Source organism: Nicotiana tomentosiformis, chromosome 8 (genome assembly GCF_000390325.3).
Source record: "Nicotiana tomentosiformis chromosome 8, ASM39032v3, whole genome shotgun sequence".
Classification (NCBI taxonomy): Eukaryota; Viridiplantae; Streptophyta; class Magnoliopsida; order Solanales; family Solanaceae; genus Nicotiana; species Nicotiana tomentosiformis.
In genome coordinates, this window is record NC_090819.1 from 17,050,779 (window position 1) to 17,073,946 (window position 23,168).

Sequence of the window (23,168 nt, forward strand, 5' to 3'; positions counted from 1 at the left end):
AGAAGAAAAAGATTATTGTCTTTCTTTTTATCCTCATTGCAAATTAGCTAGCCATGAAATTTGATCAGCACATATACTTTTTTTGCCACAACTTGTAGTGGTCCATTGAAGTCTATATTTTCGGTCATATATTTTTATCCGTTTCTAAAATAATAGTCGGCAAAATGTATATTTTTTGTAATATATATTTTATATACTTTTTGGTAAGCAAATGTAATTAATTTTGACCGATCGACTAATTTTGTATTTTTGTCCTTTTTTATTTAGTCATTTGATAATGTAGGGGCCATTTACATTATAGACACTAATAGTGACGGTCGAGATTGTACTATTTGTACATCATGCCCTTTTATAATTTTAAAATTAAAAAAATAATATTTTTAGATCTCTTATGTGTAAAAGACTGATCTCTTACGTGTAAAAGTACATCTCTCAGGTGTAAAAAAAAAAAAAAAAAAGAGACAGGATCATAAAACTAAAAACAAGTTTGTAAAGAGCCACATAATCCATATAACTGACCCCGGTCGATGCTACATTTATGTCATGTTTAAATCTCAGTTGTCACCAAAATTGACTTTAAGGACGTAGTAATTTGATTTTGAAATGAAGCCCTAACTTGTAAACCACCCTTTAGTTATTCATTTTCTATGTTATTCAAAGTGCATTAATTCATGGCAACCTGCTTACTTAAACCATTGCTAATGTTAGTATGAATGATGGAGTATAGATGAGAGAAGGACAGATCTTGTAAATTTTGAGCTTCTAGTGGATAAGTTTTGTCCAAAGTTAGATTTTCTGAATGGTATTCACATAGGGTCCTGGCAAATAAACATGGATGTGATATTAGATTTTATGTTATGCACTAACGGTAAGAAAGTATTTACATAGTGAAATCATTTATTAAGTAATTACATATAAGTCTCTTTATAAGCATTACTTAGTAATTCGATAATTAAATACTAATAAATAACTAATTATCACAAGTTAAAATTTATGAATATTATTTATAAAAATATATTATCAATATATAACTTAAATCCATAAAATTAAACTATCTCACATCTAACAGCTACTTCCTCCCTCTAACATTCACCTCCGGCCGTTTGGTTTGGTTGGTTTCGACTGAAGAATTAATAACCTTCAAAAATGCCTACTAAAAGGGTTTGTCCGAATCGACCAGGGAAGCTGGTGGAGATTTAAGTTGTCGGTTCATCTGAATCCAATATTGTGGATGCAAAAAATAATTTATGCATAGAAATTCACTAAAATTGTAATAAATTGTATATATGAATGTATAACTTCAAAAATATAATAAATTAAAGGCTAAAAACCTAAAAGGTTGAACTCATAACACTTCATTAATCATGGATCCGCCTTTGCAATTGTCCACTATGATTATATATAAGAGCACATTTTCTTGGATTCAATTTTTCAAGGGAAACTGTTTGGCTATATATTACTATGTATATAGTATTTCCGAAAAATGACATGAGAAGACTGTGTAGCGTCAATATTTTCTTTTTACATGTCAATAACTTAGCTATGCTTGGAATTATCTAAAATAAGTATCCCAAGAACTACCGTTGAGTCGTGTGACTATCTCATCTAAAAGCTTAACATGTTTGAGAGACTACACTTTCAATTACTTAATTATATTACGTCTCAACGCGCCTGCTCACAAGTGGTTCATTTTCATGAGCGAAACATGTGAGACCTTTTTTTTTTCTTTTTGCTGTTTTCTTTTTGGATAGCAGTGAGATTTGATCCCAGTATCTGTTATCTGCTCTAATACTATATTGAATAATTTAACCATCTCATTTAAAAATTTAAGTTATCGGAGAAAAATATTTTAAATTATTTAATTATATTAAGACCCTTTGTTGCTTTCAAAGTAAAGAATCCACTTACAAATCTCTGCAAACAATTCAATTATCTAAACCTCAATAGCGTCATAAATTCGATTCCAATAATCTCTTGGCTTCTGCATGTAAGTCAGTTCGGGATTTTAATTTTTTCGATTTAAACCTGGTACAGAAAAGTACTCGTCTATAAATGATACCATAAGATAAATATTGATGAAAAGAAAAGATTAATATTGATGAAAATAGTATGTTACAGATATACTCCTTCCTTCTCAAATTATCTGTCATATTTCTCTTTTACACGGCTATTAAGAAATATTAATTAGAAGGGATTTTTGACTATTTTACCCTTATTTATGTCTTAAGATATAATATATCTTCATTGAATATTTATCCTATTTATGTGCTATCTCCATCTTCAAGAACAATTATTATTAATGGTAAAATAAAAAAAAAATTAATTTTGTGTTGAACTTTTATAATGACAAATAATTTGAGACAATTACTTTTAGAAATCACGACAAATAATTCGAGACGAACGGAATAATAAGAAAGAAGGATTGTGATCATATTAAGTACTCAAATATATCTGAGGAAATATATATATAAGGAAAAACAAAATCGCCATCATATACTCTGCATTTATAGAACGCATTTAACTCTAGCAATTGTGCTCAACTGAATCTTGGATTTAGGGAAACGGATGGTGAGAAAAAATCGCTATACTCTTTTTCCCCTTCTATCCTTCTATATTTTCTTCGATAAATAGACTTCCAAAATAAAGCACAGAAATAAGCTATCAATTTACATTAAGTAATTATTAATGTTGATCTTATGTATATGGCCTACTGTGACCGTGCTAGAAATGATACAATGAGAATTATGAAGTACAGGTTAATTAAAGTTGTCAATTTGTCAAAAAGTAGCATTCTTCAATTTGTTATAGCATGAATACTAAATAAATAAGAAGTCATAAAATGATAATGTACATAGGATTAGGGAACAAAATACCATGATAAAGTGCGGAAAGATATTAGATATGTCAATTGAAAATCATTTATAAGCTAATTTCATGAAATTTTTGTATTAAATGTAAGTTTATTACCTAAAATAAGGTAAGTAACATGTTACTACTTGTTAATTATAAATATAAACTACATTCATACTAGAGTAAAAACACATATGTAATTAGTGTATAGATATTGAATTTGTATTAAAAAGCATTATATGCGAAGCGAGATACAAATATATTGAGTCCGTTTAAATTTTCCAAAAACTTAAGTTTGGAGAAATTTCCATTGAACGACATAAGTTGAAAGAAACATCAACTAAATTTTCTCACTAATGAATTCTGATTAAGGTGATCATTCTCAACATGATCAACAAGAACTACAACATGATAAATAGAGAGAAAATAACTGTCACGATCCAAACTAACCCTCCGTAAGGTGTTGTGATGGTACCTAGTCTTTACGACTAGGTAAGCCTAATATTACGAAAAATATAAAGAAAACACAACATTTTAAAGATAAATAGCATATTGTGAATAGCCAAGAGTAGTACCACTCGATATATACAAAATAATTTCCAAAGACCCGGAATATCACTAAGTCACAAGCTGCTATAATCTATGTAGTTCTATACAAAAATCTGAAGATAATAAAGAAAATCTCTAGGCGAGGGAGTAGAAGGGGACTCCGAAGATCTGCGGACGCAAGCAGTAGTACCTTGAAATCTCCTAAAATCAGCAACACGCACTAACCTCGAGGCTGATAGCCCACACCTGAATCTGCACACGAAAACATGTGCAGGGAAGGGCATGAGTACACCACAATGGTACCCAGTAAGTGCCAAGCCTAACCTCGATCGAGTAGTGAGGAGGTCAGGTCAAGGCCCAATCGGAGTAAATATAATAAATTAAAACAGTAAAAGATATAAGTAAATTTACGGTAACACAGTTAAAGTAAATCCTCGAAAATTTAACAGTTAAGGGGGCCCTTGGCTCAGAACAAGGTAAACACAGTGGAAAATCTTTCGGGATACCGTCCCGTAGTTCCAAATGAATATACAGTACAAGGGGATTTTCCGAAATACATTCATAGTCCCAAAGTAAATATGCAGTGCTGGGGGATCTCTCGAAATACGTCCGTAGTCCCAAAGTAAATATGCAGTGCTGGGGGATCTCCCGAAATACGTCCGTAGTCTCAAAGTAAATATGCAAGACAGGGGGATCTTCCGGAAGACGTCCGTAGTCCCAATTTAAATATGCAACGCAAGATGAAATGGCAGGTGTGGCATCGAGTTATACAGTTTATACTGAACACAGATAAGGAAAATAGGGACTTAACTAAGCATGGCGCACAGAATGTCAAATAGGCAGTTAAATCACGTAAGCATGCTCCTCTAATCTAAGCTAAACAATTAAACATATTAGTGCAATTTAATAAGGGAAAATAGTTTATGAATTAGAAAGGAAAACAAACGGGATTTTTGTAATAATAGCCCATGTACGTACTAGTCACCTCACGTACACGGCGCCCACACATCAATTAATATCAAACATCTTAAGGGAAAAGTCCCAACACAAGGTTAGGCAAGCCACTTACCTCGAACAGCTCAAATCACCTCAATAACACGTTCTTGCCACGAGTATCCGACTCCAAATGGCCCAAATTTATTAAAATTAATTGCATAATGTAAATATAACTACAAGTAACTAATTTAGCTAATTAATTCGAAGCTAAAGCGTGAAATTAGGAAAAACGCCCAAAAAAAGTCTCCCCGGGCCCACGTCTCGGAATCGGGTAAAAATTATAAATTATGAACACCCATTCACTCACGAGTTCACTCGAACAAAAATCATCTAAATCCGACGTCAAATTCCCATTCAAATCTCAGATTTTCAATTGGGGAACATTTTCCCCCATTTTCAAACTTCTACCCTCAATTTCCTTAATTAGACGAGGAAAACAACAATAAATTCATGTATTATGATCAAAATAGAGTTAGAATTAGTTACCCAATAGTTCTCCTTCAAAATCCCTTGAGAAATCGTCTCCCACCGAGCTCTAAATCGAATTTTGTGTTATGAAATTTCAAACCCTCGAAATCCTCTTTTTTGCCCAACAATTATCGCACCTGCGGACCTAGGACCGCACATGCGGTCACGCACCTGCGGACAATCCATCGCAGGTGCGAAGTCCACTTACTTGGGCTGGGTCCGCACCTGCGGATGCGCTTCTGTGCTCAATTGTCTACTTCTGCGGAACCTTGGGTCCTTCTCACCTACGCATCTGCGACTGCCCTTCCGCTGATGCAGCTCTGCTTCTGCGGCTCACTCATCGCATCTGCGACCACTGACTCCCTGGGCTAAAAGCGCACCTGTGATCCCAGCCTCGCTTCTGCGAGGCCACACCTGCGGACTCCCTACCGCATGTGCGAAAACACCAGAACTAGCAACTCCAAAAATTTCTCCAAGTCCAAGTTCATTCTGTTAAGCATCTGAAACACACCCGAGGCTCCCGGGACCTCAACCAAACATACAAACCAATCCTAAAACACTATACGAACTTAGTCGAGCCTTCAAATCACATCGAACAACACCAAAATCATGAATTAAGCACGGATTCAAGTATAAGAATTTTAAAATTTTCTAAATTCTACAAACGACGCCGAGACACGTCAAATCTAGTCTGAATGACTTCAAATTTTACACACAAGTTAAAAATGACACTACGAACCTACAGCCACTTTCGGAATTCCATTCCGAGCTCGATATCAAAATTTTCACTATCGGCCGAAATCGTAGAAAAACTAATTTTCGCCAATTCAAGCCTAAATCTACTACAGACCTCCAAAACACATTCCGGTCGCGCTCCTAACCCCAAAATCACTCAACGGAGCTAACGGAGTCAATGGAATTCTATTCTAGATCCGTCTTCACACAGTTCCGACTACGATCCAAACTCTAAGGCTTAAACTCACAACTAGGGACTAAGTGTCCCAAAACTCTCTGAATTCCATAACCAATCACTCCGGCAAATCCCAAAAGCGGAAACAAATATAGGGAAAATAGATATTAGGGGATCGGGGCTCTAATTCTCAAAATAATCGGCCGGGTCGTTATATCCTCCCCCTCTTAAAATAATTGTTCGTCCTCGAACGAGTATAAAGACATACCTGAAACTATGAAAAGATGAGGGTATTGGCTGCGCATATCCTGCTCGGTCTCCCAAGTAGCCTCCTCGACCGACTGACCCCTTTACTGGACCTTTACTGAAGCAATATTCTTTAACCTGAGTTTTCTGACCTGCCTGTCCAAAATGGCTACTGGTTCCTCAACATAAGATAGATCCTTGTCCAACTGGACTGAGCTGAAATCTAATGCATGAGTCGGATCACTGTGATACTTCCGGAGTATAGACACGTGGAATACGGGGTGAACTCCTGCTAGGCTGGGAGGCAAGGCAAGCTCATAAGCAACCTCCCCAACTCGCCGCAATATCTCAAAAGGACCAATGAACCTCGTCTCAGATTGCCCTTCTTCCCGAACCTAATGACGCCCTTTATAGGCGATACCCGAAGCAAGACCCGCTAACCAACCATAAATGCCAAATCACGAACCTTCTGGTCCGCATAACTCTTCTGCCTGGACTGGGCTGTGCGAAGTCTCTCTTGAATCACCTTCACCTTATCCAGGGCATCCTGGACCAAGTCGGTACCCAACAATCGGGCCTCGCCCGGCTCAAACCATCCCACTGGGGACCGGCACCACCTATCATACAAAGCCTCACACAGTGCCATCTGAATGTTGGACTGATAACTGTTGTTGTAAGAAAACTCTGCAAGTGGAAAGTATTGGTCCCATGACCCTCCGAACTCCATCACACAGGCACAGAGCATATCCTCAAGAATCTGAATCGTGCGCTCGGACTGCCTGTCCGTCTGAGGGTGAAAGGATGTGCTCAACTCCACCCTAGTACCCAACTCCTGCTGTACGGCTCTCCAAAACCGTGATGTGAACTGTGTACCTCTGTCTGAAATGATGGATACTGGAATACCATGAAGGCGGACAATCTCTCTGATATAAATCTTAGCCAACCTCTCAGAAGAATAAGTGGTCAACACTGGAATAAAATGAGCTCACTTGGTCAGCCGATCCACGATCACCCAAATAGCATCAAACCTCTTCAAAGTCTGTGGAAGTCCAACTACAAAGTCCATGGTGATCCGCTCCCACTTCCACTCTAGGATCTCTAACCTTTGAAGTAATCCACCCGGTCTCTAGTGCTCACATTTGACCTGCAGACAGTTGAGACACTTGGACACAAACCCAACTATATCCTTCTTCATCCTCCTCCACCAGTAATGTTGTCTCAAATCCTGGTACATCTTCGCGGCACTGGGATGAATGGAGTACCGCGAGCTGTGGGCCTCCTCGAGAATCAACTCCCGAAGCCCATCTATATTGGGCACACATATCCGGCCCTGCATCCTCATCACACCATCATCACCAATAGTCACATCTCTGGCATCACCTCGCTGAACCCTGTCCTGAAGAACTAGAAGATGAGGATCATCATACTGGCCCCCCCTGATACGGTCATAGAGAGAAGATCGAGCAATCACATAAGCTAATACTCGGCTACGCTCTGAAATATCCAATCTCACGAACTGGCTGGCTAAGGCCTGAACATCCAAGGCTAAGGGCCTCTCAGCTATCGGAAGATGTGCCAAACTCCCCAAACTATCTGCCCGGTGACTCAAGGCGTCGGCCACTACATTGGCCTTCCTCGGGTGGTACAATATAGTGATATCATAGTCTTTAAGTAGCTCCGCTGACGCAAATTAAGGTCCTTCTGCCTGAGCAAGTGCTGCAAACTTCGGTGATCAGTGTAGATCTCACAAGGAACACCGTACAAATAATGACGCCAGATCTTCAAGGCGTGAACAATAGCTGCTAACTTGAGATTATGAACCGGATAATTCTTCTCTTGCACCTTTAATTGTCTAGACGCGTAGGCAATCACCCTACCATCCTGCATCAATACCGCTCTAAGGCCAATCCTCGAGGCATCACAATAAACAGTGTAGGACCCCGAACCTGCAGGCAATACTAGTACTGGGGCTGTGGTCAAAGCTGTCTTGAGCTTCTAAAAGCTCTCCTCACACTCCTCGGTCCACCTGAACGGAGCACCCTTCTGGGTCAGCCTGGTCATAGGCGCTGCAATTGATGAAAATCCCCCCACAAAGCGACAGTAATACCCCGCCAAACCAAGGAAACTGCGGATCTTCGTAGCTGATGACGGTCTGCGCCAACTCTGAACTACCTCCACCTTCTTCGGATCTACCTTGATCCCATCACAAGACACTATGTGGCCTAAGAATGCCACCGAATCAAGCCAGAATTCACACTTAGAAAATTTTGCATACAATTGCTTCTCCCTGAAAGTCTGAAGCACGGTCCTCAGGTGCTGCTCATAATATTCCCGAGACCGGGAATATACCAGGATGTCATCAATAAACACAATGACGAAGGAATCAAGATAAGGCCGGAAAGCACTGTGAATCAAATGCATAAAGGCTGCTGGGGCATTGGTCATCCCAAATGACATGATAAGAAACTCATAGTGACCATATCTGGTCCTAAAAGCAGTCTTCGGGATGTCCGGCTCCCGAATCTTCAACTGATGATAGCCAGATCGCAAGTCAATCTTGAAAAACACCTTGGTACCCTGTAAATGATCAAATAAATCATCGATGCGAGGCAAAGGATACATGTTCTTCACTGTAACCTTTTTCAACTGCCAATAATCAATATACATACACATAGAGCCATCCTTCTTCTACACAAATAAGACCTGAGCACCCCAAGGTGATACATTGCGCCTAATAAAACCCTTATCAAGCAACTCCTGCAACTGCTCTTTCAACTCCTTCAACTCAGGAAGAGCCATACGGTAAGGAGGAATAGATATGGGTTGAGTTCCCGGTAACAAATCAATGCCGAAATCAATATCTCTGTTGGGCGGCATGCTCAGAAGATCAGCTGGAAACATATCTAGAAAGTCCTTCACTACTGGAACTGACTCAACTGTAGGGGTATCAATACTGACATCTCTCACATAGGCCAAATATGCATCACACCCCTTCTTAACCATTCGTTGAGCCCTAAGAAATGAAATGACCCTGCAGGGAGTATACTCTAAGGTACCTCTCCACTCTAATCTCGGCAAACCTGGCATAGCCAGCGTCATGGTCTTAGCGTGACAATCAAGAATAGCATAATGGGGCGACAACCAGTCCATGCCCCAGATAACATCAAAATCTACCATACTGAGTAATAACAAATCAGCTCCGGTCTCAAAACCACTAAGAGCAATCAAACACGACCGATACACACGGTCCATAATGAGAGAATCTCCCATGGGAGTAGATACATAAACGGGGAAACTCAAAGAATCCCGAGATATCCCCAAATGTAGAGCAAAATAAGAAGACACATATGAATACGTAGAGCATGGGTCAAATAATATTGATGCATCCCTATGACAGACAAGGACGATACCTGTGATGACTAAATATGAAGCAACGGCCTCTAAACGGGCTGGAAGGGCATAGTACCTAGCCTGGCCTCCCACTCTAGGGCGACCTCGACCTCCCCGACCTCCACCTCGAGCTGGCTGAGGAGGTGGGGTGGTTGCTGGTGCTGGAAGAATGGCCGGAGGACCCGGTGGAGCACGTGGAGGCTGATAAGTCTGTGAAGGTGTACCTCTCCTGGCTCTGGGGCAGTCTCTAACCATGTGACGAGTCTCACCACACTCAAAATAACCTCTAAGAGGACGCGACGGCTGAGACTGACTCAGACCTGGCCTGCTGGACTGGCCGGTAGTAGCACCTCGAGTAGGAGGCATACTGGATATTGGCGGTGCATAATAGGGCTCCTGAGGTCTAAGTAGAGCTAGAACACCGCTGGCTGCTGGAAGAGCTGAATGAACATGGCGACTCACAAAACCCCTACCATAGCGTGTTGCTGGCGCACGAGCTCCTAAATAGTGACCAGTCTCTTAAGACCTCTTGGCCTCTCTCTCCTCTCTGTCCCGGCAAACATGCCCTCCACTCTCCTTGCAATGCTCACTGCTTGCTGATAAGTGATGTCCATCTCCAACTCCCTGGCCATACTGGTACGAATACTAGGGTAGAGTCCCTCAATGAAGCGACGAACCCTCTCTCTGACTGTAGCAACCAGAGTCGGTGCATGGCGAGCTAACTCACTGAAACAGACTGCATACTCCGACACAATCATAGTGAGCTACTGAGACTCTGAGGAACATACTCACGCAAGAACATCTCTGAAAACTGAGTCCAAGTGAGCGAGGCTGCCTCGTCCGGACTACCCAGCTCATAGGCATGCCACCACTAATATGCCGCTCCCCTTAGCTGGAAAGTGGTGAAAGAAACCCCACTCGTCTCCACAATGCCCATAGTGCGGAAAATATGATGACACTCCTCAAGAAAACCCAAAGCATCATTTGAAGCTAGTCCGCTGAAAGTAGGTGGGTGGTACTTCTTGTACGTCTCAAGTCTGAGCTGCTCTGCCTCAGAAGTAGCTAGCCTGATCTCATGCTGAATCGGAGCCACTGGGGGCATAGGAATATACTCTGGGGCCTGATCAACCTGGACCTCCTGCTCAGGAGTGCGGGCTGTGGGAGTCTATGCCCCTCCCCCGACCTGAGATGTAGCGGGAGCTATCAGAAATAGTCCAGCCTGAGCCAGAGTGCCGAACATGCTCATGAACTGAGCTAAAGTCTCCTGGAGGGCTGGAGTAGCAATAAAGATCTCTAGTGTTGGCCCTCCAGCTGGAGCTGCTGGGGGCTCCTCTGACGCAGCTCTCGCAAGTGCTCGGGCTGCACCGCGTGGTCGTCTTCTACCCCGACCCCAGCCTCTGGCAGCTCTGACAGGGGACTTGGGTGCCTGATCGTCGGTCCTCCTAGTACGGGTCCTCACCATCTGTGAGAAAGAATAGAATAGAATCTGAGAATTTTTGGTGTTAATAACTCGCACGACAAGGAAATCAAAGAAATGTGATTGTTCTTAACAGTTACATAGCCTCCCGAAGATAAGTACGGATGTCTCCGCACCGATCCGCGAGACTCTAATAAACTGGCTTATGACTCGCGACTCCTATGAACCTAGTGCTCTGATACCAACTTGTCACGACCCAAACTAACCCTCCGTAAGGTGTCGTGATGGCACCTAGTCTTTACGACTAGGTAAGCCTAATATTACGAAAAATATAAAAAAAATACAACATTTTAAAGATAAACAACATATTGTGAATAGCCAAGAGTAGTACCACTCGACATATACAAAATAATTTTCCAAGACCCGAAATATTACTAAGTCACAAGCTGCTATAATCTATGTAGCTCTATACAAAAGTCTGAAGATAATAAAGAAAATCTCTAGGCGAGGGAGTAAAAGGGGACTCCGAAGATCTGCGGACGCAAGCAGTAGTACCTTGAAGTCTCCTAAAATCAGCAGCACGCACTAACCCTGAGGCTGATAGCTCGCACCTGAATCTGCACACGAAAACATGTGCAGGGAAGGGCATGAATACACCACAATGGTACCCAGTAAGTGCCAAGCCTAACCTCGGTCGAGTAGAGATGAGGTCAGGTCAAGGCCCTACCGGAGTAAATATAATAAATTAAAATAGTAAAAGATATAAGTAAAATTTACGGTAACGCAGTTAAAGTAAATCCTCGAAAATTTAATAGTTAAGGGGGCCCTCGGCTCAGAATAAGGTAAACACAGTGGAAAATCTTCCGGGATACCGTCCCGTAGTTCCAAATGAATATACAGTACAAGGGGATTTTCCGGAATACGTTCGTAGTCCCAAAGTAAATATGCAGTGCTGGGGGATCTCCTGAAATACGTCTGTAGTCCAAAAGTAAATATGTAGTGCTGGGGGATCTCCTGGAATACGTCCGTAGTCCCAAAGTAAATATGCAAGATAGGGGGATCTCCCGGAATACGTCCGTAGTCCCAATTTAAATATGCAACGCAAGATAAAATGACAGGTGTGACATCGAGTTATACGGTTTATACTGAATACGGATAAGGAAAATAGGGAATTAACTAAGCATGGCGCACATAATGTCAAATAGGCAATTGAATCACGTAAGCATGCTCCTCTAATCTAAGCTAAACAATTAAATGTATTAGTGCAATTTAATAAGGGAAAACAGTTTATGAATTAGAAAGGAAAAAAAATGGGATTTTTGCAATAATAGCCCATGTACGTACTCGTCACCTCACGTACACAGCACTCACACATCAATTAATATCAAACATCTTAAGAAAAAAGTCCCAACACAAGGTTAGGCAAGCCACTTACCTCGAACCGCTCAAATCACCTCGATAAAAAGTCCTTGCCATGAGTATCCGACTCCAAATGGCCCGAATTTATTCAAATTAATTGCATAATGTAAATATAACTACAAGTAACTAATTTAGCTAATTAATTCGAAGCTAAAGCGTGAAATTAGGAAAAACGCCCAAAAAAAAGTCTCCCCGGGCCCACGTCTCGGAATCGGGTAAAAATTATAAATTATGAACACCCATTCACTCACGAGTTCACTCGAACAAAAATTATCTAAATCCGACGTCAAATTCCCATTCAAATCTCAGATTTTTAATTGGGGAATATTTTCCCCCATTTTCAAACTTCTACCCTCAATTTCCTTAATTAGACAAGAAAAACAATAATAGATTCATGTATTATGATCAAAATAGAGTTAGAATTAGTTACCCAATAGTTCTCCTTCAAAATCCCTTGAGAAATCGTCTCCCACCGAGCTCTAAATCGAATTTTGTGTTATGAAATTTCAAACCCTCGAAATCCTCTTTCCTGCCCAGCGATTTTCGCACCTGCGGAGCTAGGACCGCACGTGCGGTCACGCACCTGTGGACAATCCATCGCAGGTGCGAAATCCACTTACTTGGGCTGGGTCCGCACCTGCGCGCATGAGTCCGCAACTGCGGATGCGCTTCTGCGCTCAATCGTCCGCTTCTGCGGAACCTTAGGTCCTTCTCACCTCCGCATCTGCGATTGCCCTTCCGCAGATGCGGCTCCGCTCCTGCGGCTCACTCGTCGCATCTGCGACCACTGAATCCGTGGCCTAAAAGCGCACCTGCGATCCCAGTCTCGCTTCTGCGAGGCCGCACCTACAGACTCCCTACCGCAGGTGCGAAAACACCAGAACCAGCAAATCCAAAAATTCCTCTAAGTCCAAGTTCATTCCGTTAAACATCCGAAACACACCCGAGGCCCCGGGGACCTCAACCAAACATACCAACCAATCCTAAAATACCATACGAACTTAGTCGAGCCTTCAAACCACATCGAATAACACCAAAATCACTCAGCGGAGCTAACGGAGTCGACGGAATTCTATTCCGGATCCGTCTTCACACAGTTCCGACTACGGTCCAAACTCTAAGGCTTAAACTCACAATTAGGGACTAAGTATCCCAAAACTCTCTGAATTTCATAACCAATCATTCCGGCAAGTCCCAAAAGCAGAAACAAATATGGGAAAAGCAAATATTAGGAGGATCGGGGTTTTAATTCTCAGAACGACCGGCCGGATAGTTACAATAACAAAATTTTCCATTCTCATTATTAAGAAGTCGAAATCTCTGACAAAGCATAGAAGCGGATTGAAGATTAAGGTTTTAGCGGTCAAACTCATTGCACCTTCAAATTACGAATTCAAAATTTAATATTTGCTGAAATATTACTCAAATTTATGTTAAATCAAAATATTAGATTCTACTAACCATAGCCGATATAAGTCACTAATTAAGGATGAAAAAATGTCTACATCGCCCTAGAAAAAAAACTTTAAACAACTACTCTCTTTGCCCCTCTCTCTTCAACAACAACATTAACAGCTCTAGCAGCCATAAATGCTATTGCATCCTCTCAATACGCTTTGCAATAACTCCTTTGCTGCCACAACTTCTCCACCTTCTCTTCATCCTCTCCAAAGTCCAAAGCACCTCTCTCTGTATTAAGTCTATCTTCTTTCTTTTTCATACTTGTCCCAAGTATTCTTCTTAAATTCTAGTCACAAGAAATGTGTTTGCACCTAAGAACATATCTACCTTTTCACTCTCCAAATGGTATAACCCTTTGCTTTAAAACCAGATTTAACCATATATAACCTCTCTCCTCTAACCCTAATACTAGAAAACATGTTCTTGCTTTTGTTACAAGGCTTCAAAAATTAGTACTCCTAGTAGTAGTAGTAAGTTTCACTTTTTTTTTTTTTTTTTGAGACTTACCATTTTCTCCTCTTCTTTTTTTTCCGTTATATTTTTTGCAGAAAGAGAAATGTCAGTGAAGTTGAAGTGTACCGAGATTCTCGTAGACGTTATATGAGTACATAAATGTGAATAAGAAAAAAGAGTGAAAAACAATAAGCAGTTTTTCGAGTTCACACTATGTCAACTCGCTCTTTGTTTTTTTGCTAAATTTTTTCTCATTTTAGTCTTTTCCCAAACTCTTTGTTTGACTTCCCACAACCGAGACATTTCTTCCTTTGTTTGTTGCTTCTAGTTTTTCACATTAGTCTTTTCCGTGGATAAAACCAGAGAATATTATCTATACAAAACTCTATGCCCTAACCTTCTAAACAAGTCAAAACCAAAAGGCCAAAAAAACCTCCTACTACACAGCTACCTACATATATAGAAAGGAGATAGAAATTGTTGTATGACTTGAAGGTGGAGGAAACAAGATGTAGGGTTGTTTTTGGGTTTTCTTGAAAAGCTCAATTCGAGAAAAGTAAGTGGTTTTAACACCAACTTTTACAGTCTAATAGTATCGGTAAGAATCAAGGTGTGAGTTCAATTTTCACTGTCGTAAAATCCATTGAAAAAAGTGGTTTTAGCAGCGGCTTGGCTGACTCTCTATATTCTTGCATGTTTATCTGTTCCCTTTTCTTATCATATCTCTTCCTATTCTTGGGATCTGCTTGGATCTTAAGCTATTATAGGCAATAGAGATTATTCAAGTTAAATTATTGGAAACAAAGATGCACCTCTTCACATTATTAATTGAAAGGTTTTAAGCTAGTTATATACACGTACATGTCAATATTTTGATCTTCATTTCTTGAGTTTTTGTACTTCTTAAGATCTACTAGGGTACTATTTTTGGTGTGTTCATAGAGATGGATTTATTTATTTTACTTTTGTGTTTCGGCGCAGATTTAAAATCTTTAGTTAGCTTTGCAAAGAAGGAAAAGTTCGTCAAGATGTTTCAGCAAAACATGTTCGATAGCCATAATTTTTTGCTAGATTTGAGCCATAAAACATCAGAAAACGAGATGGACTTGATTCGAGATGATGAATTTGAGAGCAAATCAGGCGCTGATACCACGGAGTTAGCCCCTTCTGGAGATGATCAAGATCCTAATAAACGTCCCAAGAAAAAACAATACCATCGGCATACACAACATCAAATCCAAGAATTGGAAGCGTAAGCAATTCCTATATTGACATAATTTCACAAAAAATAATTTTCATTTTTTCGCGTGCCGAGAGTTTATTGGAAACAGCCGCTCTACATTCACTGTAGGGGTAAGGTCTACGAACTATCTGCCCTTCCAGGCCCCATTTGTGGGATTATACAAGATTTGTTGTTGTCGTTCTTGTTGTTGTTATTGCAATTAATCAATTGGTCATTTGACAGGTTTTTCAAAGAATGCCCTCATCCGGATGATAAACAAAGGAAAGACTTGGGGAAAAGATTAGGGTTAGAGCCTTTGCAAATAAAGTTTTGGTTCCAAAACAAGCGTACTCAAATGAAGGTAATTAGCTAGTCTTTTCTATTTCTGCATCTTTTTTCCAAACGTAAAATTTAAAATAGCATTAAAAGCCAGCATTCAATGTAATAACTGCAGTACAACGACATTGTTTTCTTCATTTTGCCCAGGCTCATCACGAACGCCATGAGAACACACAATTGAGGAATGAGAATGAAAAACTTCGTGCCGAAAACATAAGGTATAAAGAAGCCCTTAGCACTGCTACATGTCCAAATTGTGGAGGGCCGGCTGCCATTGGCGAAATGTCTTTTGATGAGCAGCACTTGAGGATTGAAAATGCTCGTCTAAGAGAAGAGGTACTTAATCAAAACCTATGCCTCAAGAATGGCGAATTCAGAATTTAGAGTCGTTAAGTTCAATTTTTAAATATGTCAATTTTTGTCCCACAAAGGCGCGTGTTTATATAATAGAGGTGGCAAAAGAACGAGTTTGATTCAAATTTCGGGGGTTAAAAATGGATCAAATTAATAAACGGGCGGAGGTCAAGGTGGATTGGGTTAAGATGGTAATGGGTTTGCATTTTGACGCAATGATTGCAATATTTTAAGAAGAATTAATCTAAATAGCTGCCCACCTAATCACTTAAACTAAAAATAACCGACAGATGTATAATATATGTATAATTCATATATTCTATGTGTATAAATATGTATAATCGGTGTATATTCTATGTATATTGGCTATTTGTGTTAAAATCCCATATTTTAACCCGTTTTGCCTCAATACTTTGATGGATCATTTCGGGTTTAGCAGTTTGGTCAATTCAACAAACAGGTCATAACCCATCTGGTTTAAATTTGGGTGGGTTGGGCATGTTATTAAAAGAATAAGTTTATTTTGCCACCTCTAATGTATAGACAGTCCATGTTATCACTGCTAATTACATAATTTAATTTTATGGTTCTTGTAGATTGACAGGATATCTGGGATTGCAGCAAAATATGTTGGGAAACCAATGCTTAATTATCCTCAACTTCCTTCTCCTATACCACCAACTCGTTCACTTGATCTTGGAGTGGCAAGTTTTGGTCATCAATTAGGAGAAATGTACAATGCTGGTGACCTTCTTAGATCAATTTCTGGCCCTACAGATGCCGATAAACCAATGATTATTGAACTAGCTGTTGCAGCAATGGAGGAATTAATTAGACTGGCTGAAACTAGAGAACCCTTGTGGATTCAAAGTTCAGAAAATTCCGCTGAGATTTTAAGTGAGGAGGAATATGCTCGGACATTTCCTCGAGGGGTTGGACCAAAGTCATTGGGATTAAAATCTGAAGCGTCACGAGAATCGGCCGTTGTCATTATGAATCACATTAATTTAGTGGAAATTTTGATGGATGTGGTAGGAATTGTATTATATAGTCTTGATTATGCAATTATATATTTTGGTGTTCAACTACTAATTAACGATAAATGTCGTAATGATTTCAGAACCAATGGACAAGTTTTTTCGCTGGGCTAGTATCAAAAGCAACGACTTTGGAAGTCTTATCGACTGGCGTCGCAGGAAACTACAATGGAGCTTTGCAAGTGGTATGATTTAAATTTTATTAATTCACCCCCCACCCCCACCCCAATCCACCCCCAAAAAGAGTAATTGTTAAAGAAATGTTTATATTAGGGATTAGATGGTGTGTCACATGACTGGGTTGGACTATATTTGAGCGGATTAAAATAATAAATGGAGTTGAATGATAATAAACAATCCGCGGTCAATATTTTTTATTTAATTATTTGTTCTGTTGTAGGAGTAAATTATTTATTTACAAAGTCAAGGTATTAAATACCTTTTATTTAATTAAATTTAAACTCATAAAATTAATTTTTCTATATTTTGATGACTTCTTTTATGAGTCAATTTAAGCTACATGTGTACCTCAATTTAGCCCAATCTTTTAGATGGGCTAATCTAACTCACCCAAGTTTGGACAGGTAGAATTAATTACATTTTTTACCCTAATTGACATCCCTAAAATGAGAAAAAGTCTTATTCTCTATTAGAGTATCTCGGCCTAGAGTATCTTCTTTCTTTTTTTCTTTTCTTTTTTTATAATAACTGTGATATTCGGATCAACTTGCCGTACTTTACTTTCTAATACCTGTTTGTTGTTATTTTTCACTTTTAGATGACAGCTGAGTTCCAAGTCCCCTCACCGCTTGTTCCAACTCGTGAAAACTATTTCGTAAGATACTGTAAACAACATGCTGATGGGACTTGGGCAGTGGTTGATGTTTCCTTAGACAATTTGCGCCCTACTTCAGTAGTGTCACGTTGTAGAAGAAGGCCATCTGGTTGTTTAATTCAAGAATTGCCAAATGGTTACTCTAAGGTAAAGCCACTCCTAAAATTCTAACAGTTTCACACTATACATTGTACTTCAATAAAATTAACTTACATACATATTTACAATAGTAATCTATTTTAATCGGTTATAACAGATAACGTGGATCGAACATGTTGAGGTGGACGATAGAGCTGTACACAGCATCTATAGACCTCTTGTGAATTCAGGCCTCGCGTTTGGAGCTAAACGATGGGTAGCAACATTAGATAGACAATGTGAACGACTTGCAAGTGTAATGGCCAATAACATCCCAACTGGAGATGGTACGTATAATTTTAAAACTTGTGGTGTTAAACAAGTCATAACATTTGTGTGGCTATAATTTTTTTGAAAGTTGTGGTGTTAAACATGCCCGAGTGATTGTGTGTCTATAAAAGCTTCTCACTAAAGGTAGTATTAGAAGTTTAAGTTGAACTGTTTTTAAATTTAGAAAGGAATCATTCTTTATGGAACATACTAATAAGGAGATAGGTTCTCGTAAACTGGAACAAAGCGAGTACTAATCTTAGCATACAATGAGCTTGTTCAGTTGACCCTCTTACTGTGAACCCCACTATATATATAAAATTGGAGAGAGGGAGTAATTGGAAATTAAATTTTCTTGAAATCATGATTTCTCTTGTTTAATTCTGTGCAGTCATTACAAGTCCAGAAGGTAGAAAAAGTATGTTAAAACTTGCTGAGAGAATGGTGATGAGCTTTTGTGCGGGCGTTGGTGCATCAACGGCTCACACATGGACAACATTATCTGGAAGTGGTGCTGATGATGTGAGAGTAATGACCAGAAAGAGTATAGATGATCCAGGAAGACCTCCTGGTATTGTACTGAGTGCAGCTACTTCATTTTGGCTGCCAGTTCCTACTAAGAGAGTTTTTGACTTTCTTCGGAATGAGAATTCGAGAAATGAGGTAAATATTGATGAAGCAATTGATTTGCATATATTATACATGCACATCATTTTCATTTTTTAATTATATATAGGGATAGTGAAAGGGGATTATTATACGGTAAGGAAGCAAACCCTCACCAACAAAGTGAAAGTTCTGATAATTAACCAACTGAGTTACTACGATTTCTGAACCGTGTGCAGTGGGATATTCTTTCAAATGGTGGCCTAGTTCAAGAAATGGCACATATTGCAAATGGTCGTGATTCTGGCAACAGTGTCTCTCTACTGCGCGTTAATGTAAGTACTCTATATATCTGCTTCTCTCTTAAGAAATTGTTAAGAAAGGGAGCCTCGGCGTAACTGGTAAAGTTGCTGCCATGTGCCCTGGTCACGGGTTCGAGCCGTGGAAACAACCTCTTGCAGAAATGCAGGATAAGCCTGCGTACAACAGACTCTTGTGGTCTGGCCCTTCTCCGGACCCCGCGCATAGCGGGAGCTTAGTACACTGGGCTGCCTTTTGCTAAGAAATTGCTTGCCGGGCAGATGGATCCAATTTATTACACAATTTTTTTATTAATGAGATGGCTATCGAAAATTATATCCTACTTGACATCAGAATATTTTATATCAGAAACAAGAAATGCTAATGAAATTGGGAATTTAATTTCTTATTGTAGAGTGGAAACTCAAGCCAGAATAATATGCTGATACTCCAAGAGAGTTGCACTGATTCAACCGGCTCGTACGTTATTTACGCGCCGGTTGATATAGCAGCAATGAATGTGGTATTAAGTGGTGGCGATCCTGATTATGTGGCTCTTTTGCCTTCTGGTTTTGCAATACTCCCTGACGGTTCTGCTACTACTAATGGTGTTGGAATTAATCTTGAGACTAATTCTGCGGGTGGTTCGTTACTCACTGTTGCATTTCAGATATTAGTTGATTCAGTCCCAACTGCGAAACTATCGCTTGGATCAGTTGCAACTGTTAATAGTCTCATCAAATGCACTGTTGAAAGGATCAAAGCTTCCATAGTATGCGAAAGCGCATAATGCTAATCTGAGGTAACACTTTGTTATATAAGTTTTATCTGTTAAGATGCATCATATACGTGTTTGGATAATTTATTTGGAAAATTTTGTGTAAAACAAAGCTTTTCTTTGTTTTGTTAAGTGTTCACAAAAATGATTTTCTGAGAAGTGGTCAAAAGAAGTTCTCTAAGATGTTTTAGAAATCTGATGGGATAAGCTGGCCCAAAGATACATTTCTACAAAGAATATCCATATATAGCATTTTTTTCCCCTTTCAATTGTCAATGTAAGACTTTGTTCTTACATCCAACAAAAGCTAATTAAATAAATAAATAATTCCATCAACAAACACCTTAGGGAACATGTATGCAACGAGTTCAACTGAATACATTGATTTTGACTGGAATTATACTCATACATGTAAAATGTTCTTAAAATCACACAATTACTAGATATGAACTTAATGAGTTTAAATTTTGGTTTAGACTTTGCCCGTATGTTATGGTGTTATTTATCAAGTATTTTCTTACTCACTCCGTCCCAATTTATGTGATACTATTTTCTTTAGTTAGTCCCCAATGACACATTTCTATATTTAGTACTTTAACAATAATGTCCCTCTTACCCTTAATGAGATGATTTATAACTTTATAAATATTTATGGCTCATTTTAAACCACAAGTTTCAAATGTTTTTCATTCTTTCTTAAACTTTGTGTTCGGTCAAATACCGTCACATAAATTGGGATGGATGCAGTCTAATCAAGTTTCGTTGGTAGCTTATTATGCTTAAACTAACCATTTTAATTTATTGGATACTGCAGTCAAATTCAAGAGGAGGAAATAGCCAAGAAAGATGAGTTTTAGTATAAATATATGAAGAGAGGAGAAGGGAAAGAAGTCAAGAACGCACCTCAAGTAATCCTTGCTGTGTGGTGTTTGTTTGGCAAGAAAAACAAGCAGAAGTATTTCACCATCCCGCAAGTGTAAAATAGGTTCGGGTATTGACTTCACGATTAATGAACTTAATTAACTTTGATGTAAACAATCCTTCTCCTTACTCCCATCAGTCAAATCTAGTCTTTTGTGTTGCACTTTTATTTTTAAAATCTAGAAGTACATTAAAGATTTATATTTTTAAAATCTAAATTGTTTTAAAAGAATATATATATAGATGATTTTATCCATTTTATTGAGTATCGTGTTTTTCAATCACGCACATTATGCTGATTTAGGGGAACCTCGGCGTAACCGGTAAAGTTGTCTTCATGTGATCAGGAGGTTACGGGTTCGAGCCGTGGAAACAGGCTCTTGCAGAAATGCAGGGTCTGCGTACAATAGACCCTTGTGGTCCGACCCTTCCCCGAATACAGTGCATAGCGAGAGCTTAGCGCACCGGACTGCACAAACAAACAATACATTATGTTGATTTAGGAAGCTCACTCTTGAAGAATTTCCTCATATTTTATGAATTTTGAAAATTTGTTCTTGATTTCTAATGAAGAAATGAGTTTGATTATTGGCGAAAACAACTTATCTACACTAAGTAGTTTGATTATTGGCAAAAGCAACTTATCTACACTAAGTATTATATATTGATACTTTGTTCATATTTTTTATTTTCTTGACTCAATACATAATTTTATTGCAATGGGATCATATTTAGGTGATTCGACTGCGATCTCCGGCTAGGGGTGGGTATTCGGGCAGTTCAGATAGGATATGAAAATTTCGGTTTGGATTTTCGATTTTCGGAGTGAAGAAATGGCAATCCAAATCCAATCCAGATAAGTTCAGATTGGATCGGATTTTTAAGTTCGATTTCAGATTAATCGGTTTGGATATTTTAAATTTTTGATTTTGAGCTTATAAGTTGGGATGTTTCATCTTTTTACAAAAATAAATATCTAAACGAAGGACTCATGTTAAATTGTCTAAAAAGTTCCTCATTCTCACCGCAATCATCCAAGTAAAATATCAAGTAATGAAATTATTATCAAGGAAATGCAACAGACATTAACGCAATCGATAAGAAGTAGTAATATGAGACAATATCTAATGGGTAGGGTATTGAACTTATTATTATTGGCATATGAATAAGGGATTTTTACCTACCTATACTATATTTGAAACTTATTTACCCTCCCTAATCAAGTTTTAACTTATTTTCATGGTTATATACAATTTACCAATTATATACAAATTAGTTTTAAATGAGTATCCCTTGATTGTAACCTTTTAATTTAGTAAATCCCGAAAAATCCTCATAATTCCTTACTTACCCGGACAAACCCAATCTTTCTAATGGATTTTCTTCTTTCACTCTTTGAAACAAACTCTCTCTCTACATCGATTCTACAAAATTTTTCTTCTAAAGCTCATAATTTTCTCTAACAATGGCGGTGAAAGGGATTAATTTTTTATCAATTTGAATTTTGCCATGGCTGGAGTTTGGAGCTTTTCTATACTTCCCTTTTTTCTTGTTGGTGTTCCGATGCGGGCTAGCAGTAAATGTATATTAATTATTTGGCTGGATTATTCGAATTGAATTGTCAATCAATAAATTTTGAAGGTGTTTGACTCTCCACTATTGAGAGCCATTAAAAAGTTTCGAAACTTTGAATTCGAATTCAGATTTTCAAAAAATATTTTTTGTTTAGATTGGATGTCATTGCAAACGATTGAAAATATTCTATGGAGTTTATATCTCAATTTTGAGAGTATTTGGTAAAGATTAGATTTGATTTGGCTGATTTTCTAATTGAAATTCGAAGAAGAAGCACAAGAACATACAAAATATATACAAATTATATAGTACAAAATACATACAAAAGACATATTATATAAAATTTGTATGAAATTTGTATTTACATTGTATGATATTGTAGTTGTATTTAACTTGGTAAGAATGATGTATGAAAGTTGTAATAAGTTGTATACTGTATAATTAGTTGTATAAAATTTATTTTTAGTATGTATGTTGTTGTAGATATATCAAAATTTGTATGAAAGTTAATTATTTTTAATTTGTATGTCGTTGTACCATACATTATTCTTTTCTTAAAATAGGTAATTATGGCAAAGATAGAGAAGAGTTACGCTAATTATGGCTTAAAATAGGTAACACACAACTGGAAGGA

General features: G+C 38.5%; 1 protein-coding gene across 5 annotated transcripts; it reads left to right on the plus strand.

The window, feature by feature from the left end:
- The first annotated feature begins 13,834 nt into the window (after nt 1–13,834).
- Nucleotides 13,835–21,215, plus strand: LOC104103412 (homeobox-leucine zipper protein MERISTEM L1). Of its 5 annotated transcripts, XM_009611313.4 has the most exons (13): nt 13,838–14,051; nt 14,255–14,715; nt 15,141–15,411; nt 15,625–15,742; nt 15,868–16,056; nt 16,671–17,105; nt 17,195–17,296; nt 17,890–18,093; nt 18,203–18,371; nt 18,746–19,017; nt 19,200–19,295; nt 19,676–20,062; nt 20,853–21,215. In XM_009611313.4, the coding sequence occupies exons 3-12, from the start codon at nt 15,188–15,190 to the stop codon at nt 20,048–20,050; spliced, it is 2,184 nt and encodes a 727-aa protein (XP_009609608.1). In that variant the 5' UTR covers nt 13,838–14,051; nt 14,255–14,715; nt 15,141–15,187; the 3' UTR covers nt 20,051–20,062; nt 20,853–21,215. The 5 variants fall into 5 exon arrangements, with proteins under 5 accessions (XP_009609606.1, XP_009609609.1, XP_009609608.1 ...); XM_009611311.4 differs by lacking the exon at nt 14,255–14,715 and having other exon boundaries at nt 13,835–14,051; XM_009611314.4 differs by lacking the exon at nt 14,255–14,715 and having other exon boundaries at nt 13,837–14,176.
- Nucleotides 21,216–23,168: the final 1,953 nt, after the last annotated feature.

Excerpts from the sequence above, each read along its gene's own strand:
- LOC104103412 (XM_009611311.4), top strand. The coding sequence starts at position 14,006 with ATGTGTTTGCACCTAAGAACATATCTACCTTTTCACTCTCCAAATG. Across the intron at positions 18,094-18,202 it reads TGCCAAATGGTTACTCTAAG|ATAACGTGGATCGAACATGT; the intron begins GTAAAGCCACTC and ends CGGTTATAACAG. Across the intron at positions 19,296-19,675 it reads TCTCTCTACTGCGCGTTAAT|AGTGGAAACTCAAGCCAGAA; the intron begins GTAAGTACTCTA and ends TTCTTATTGTAG.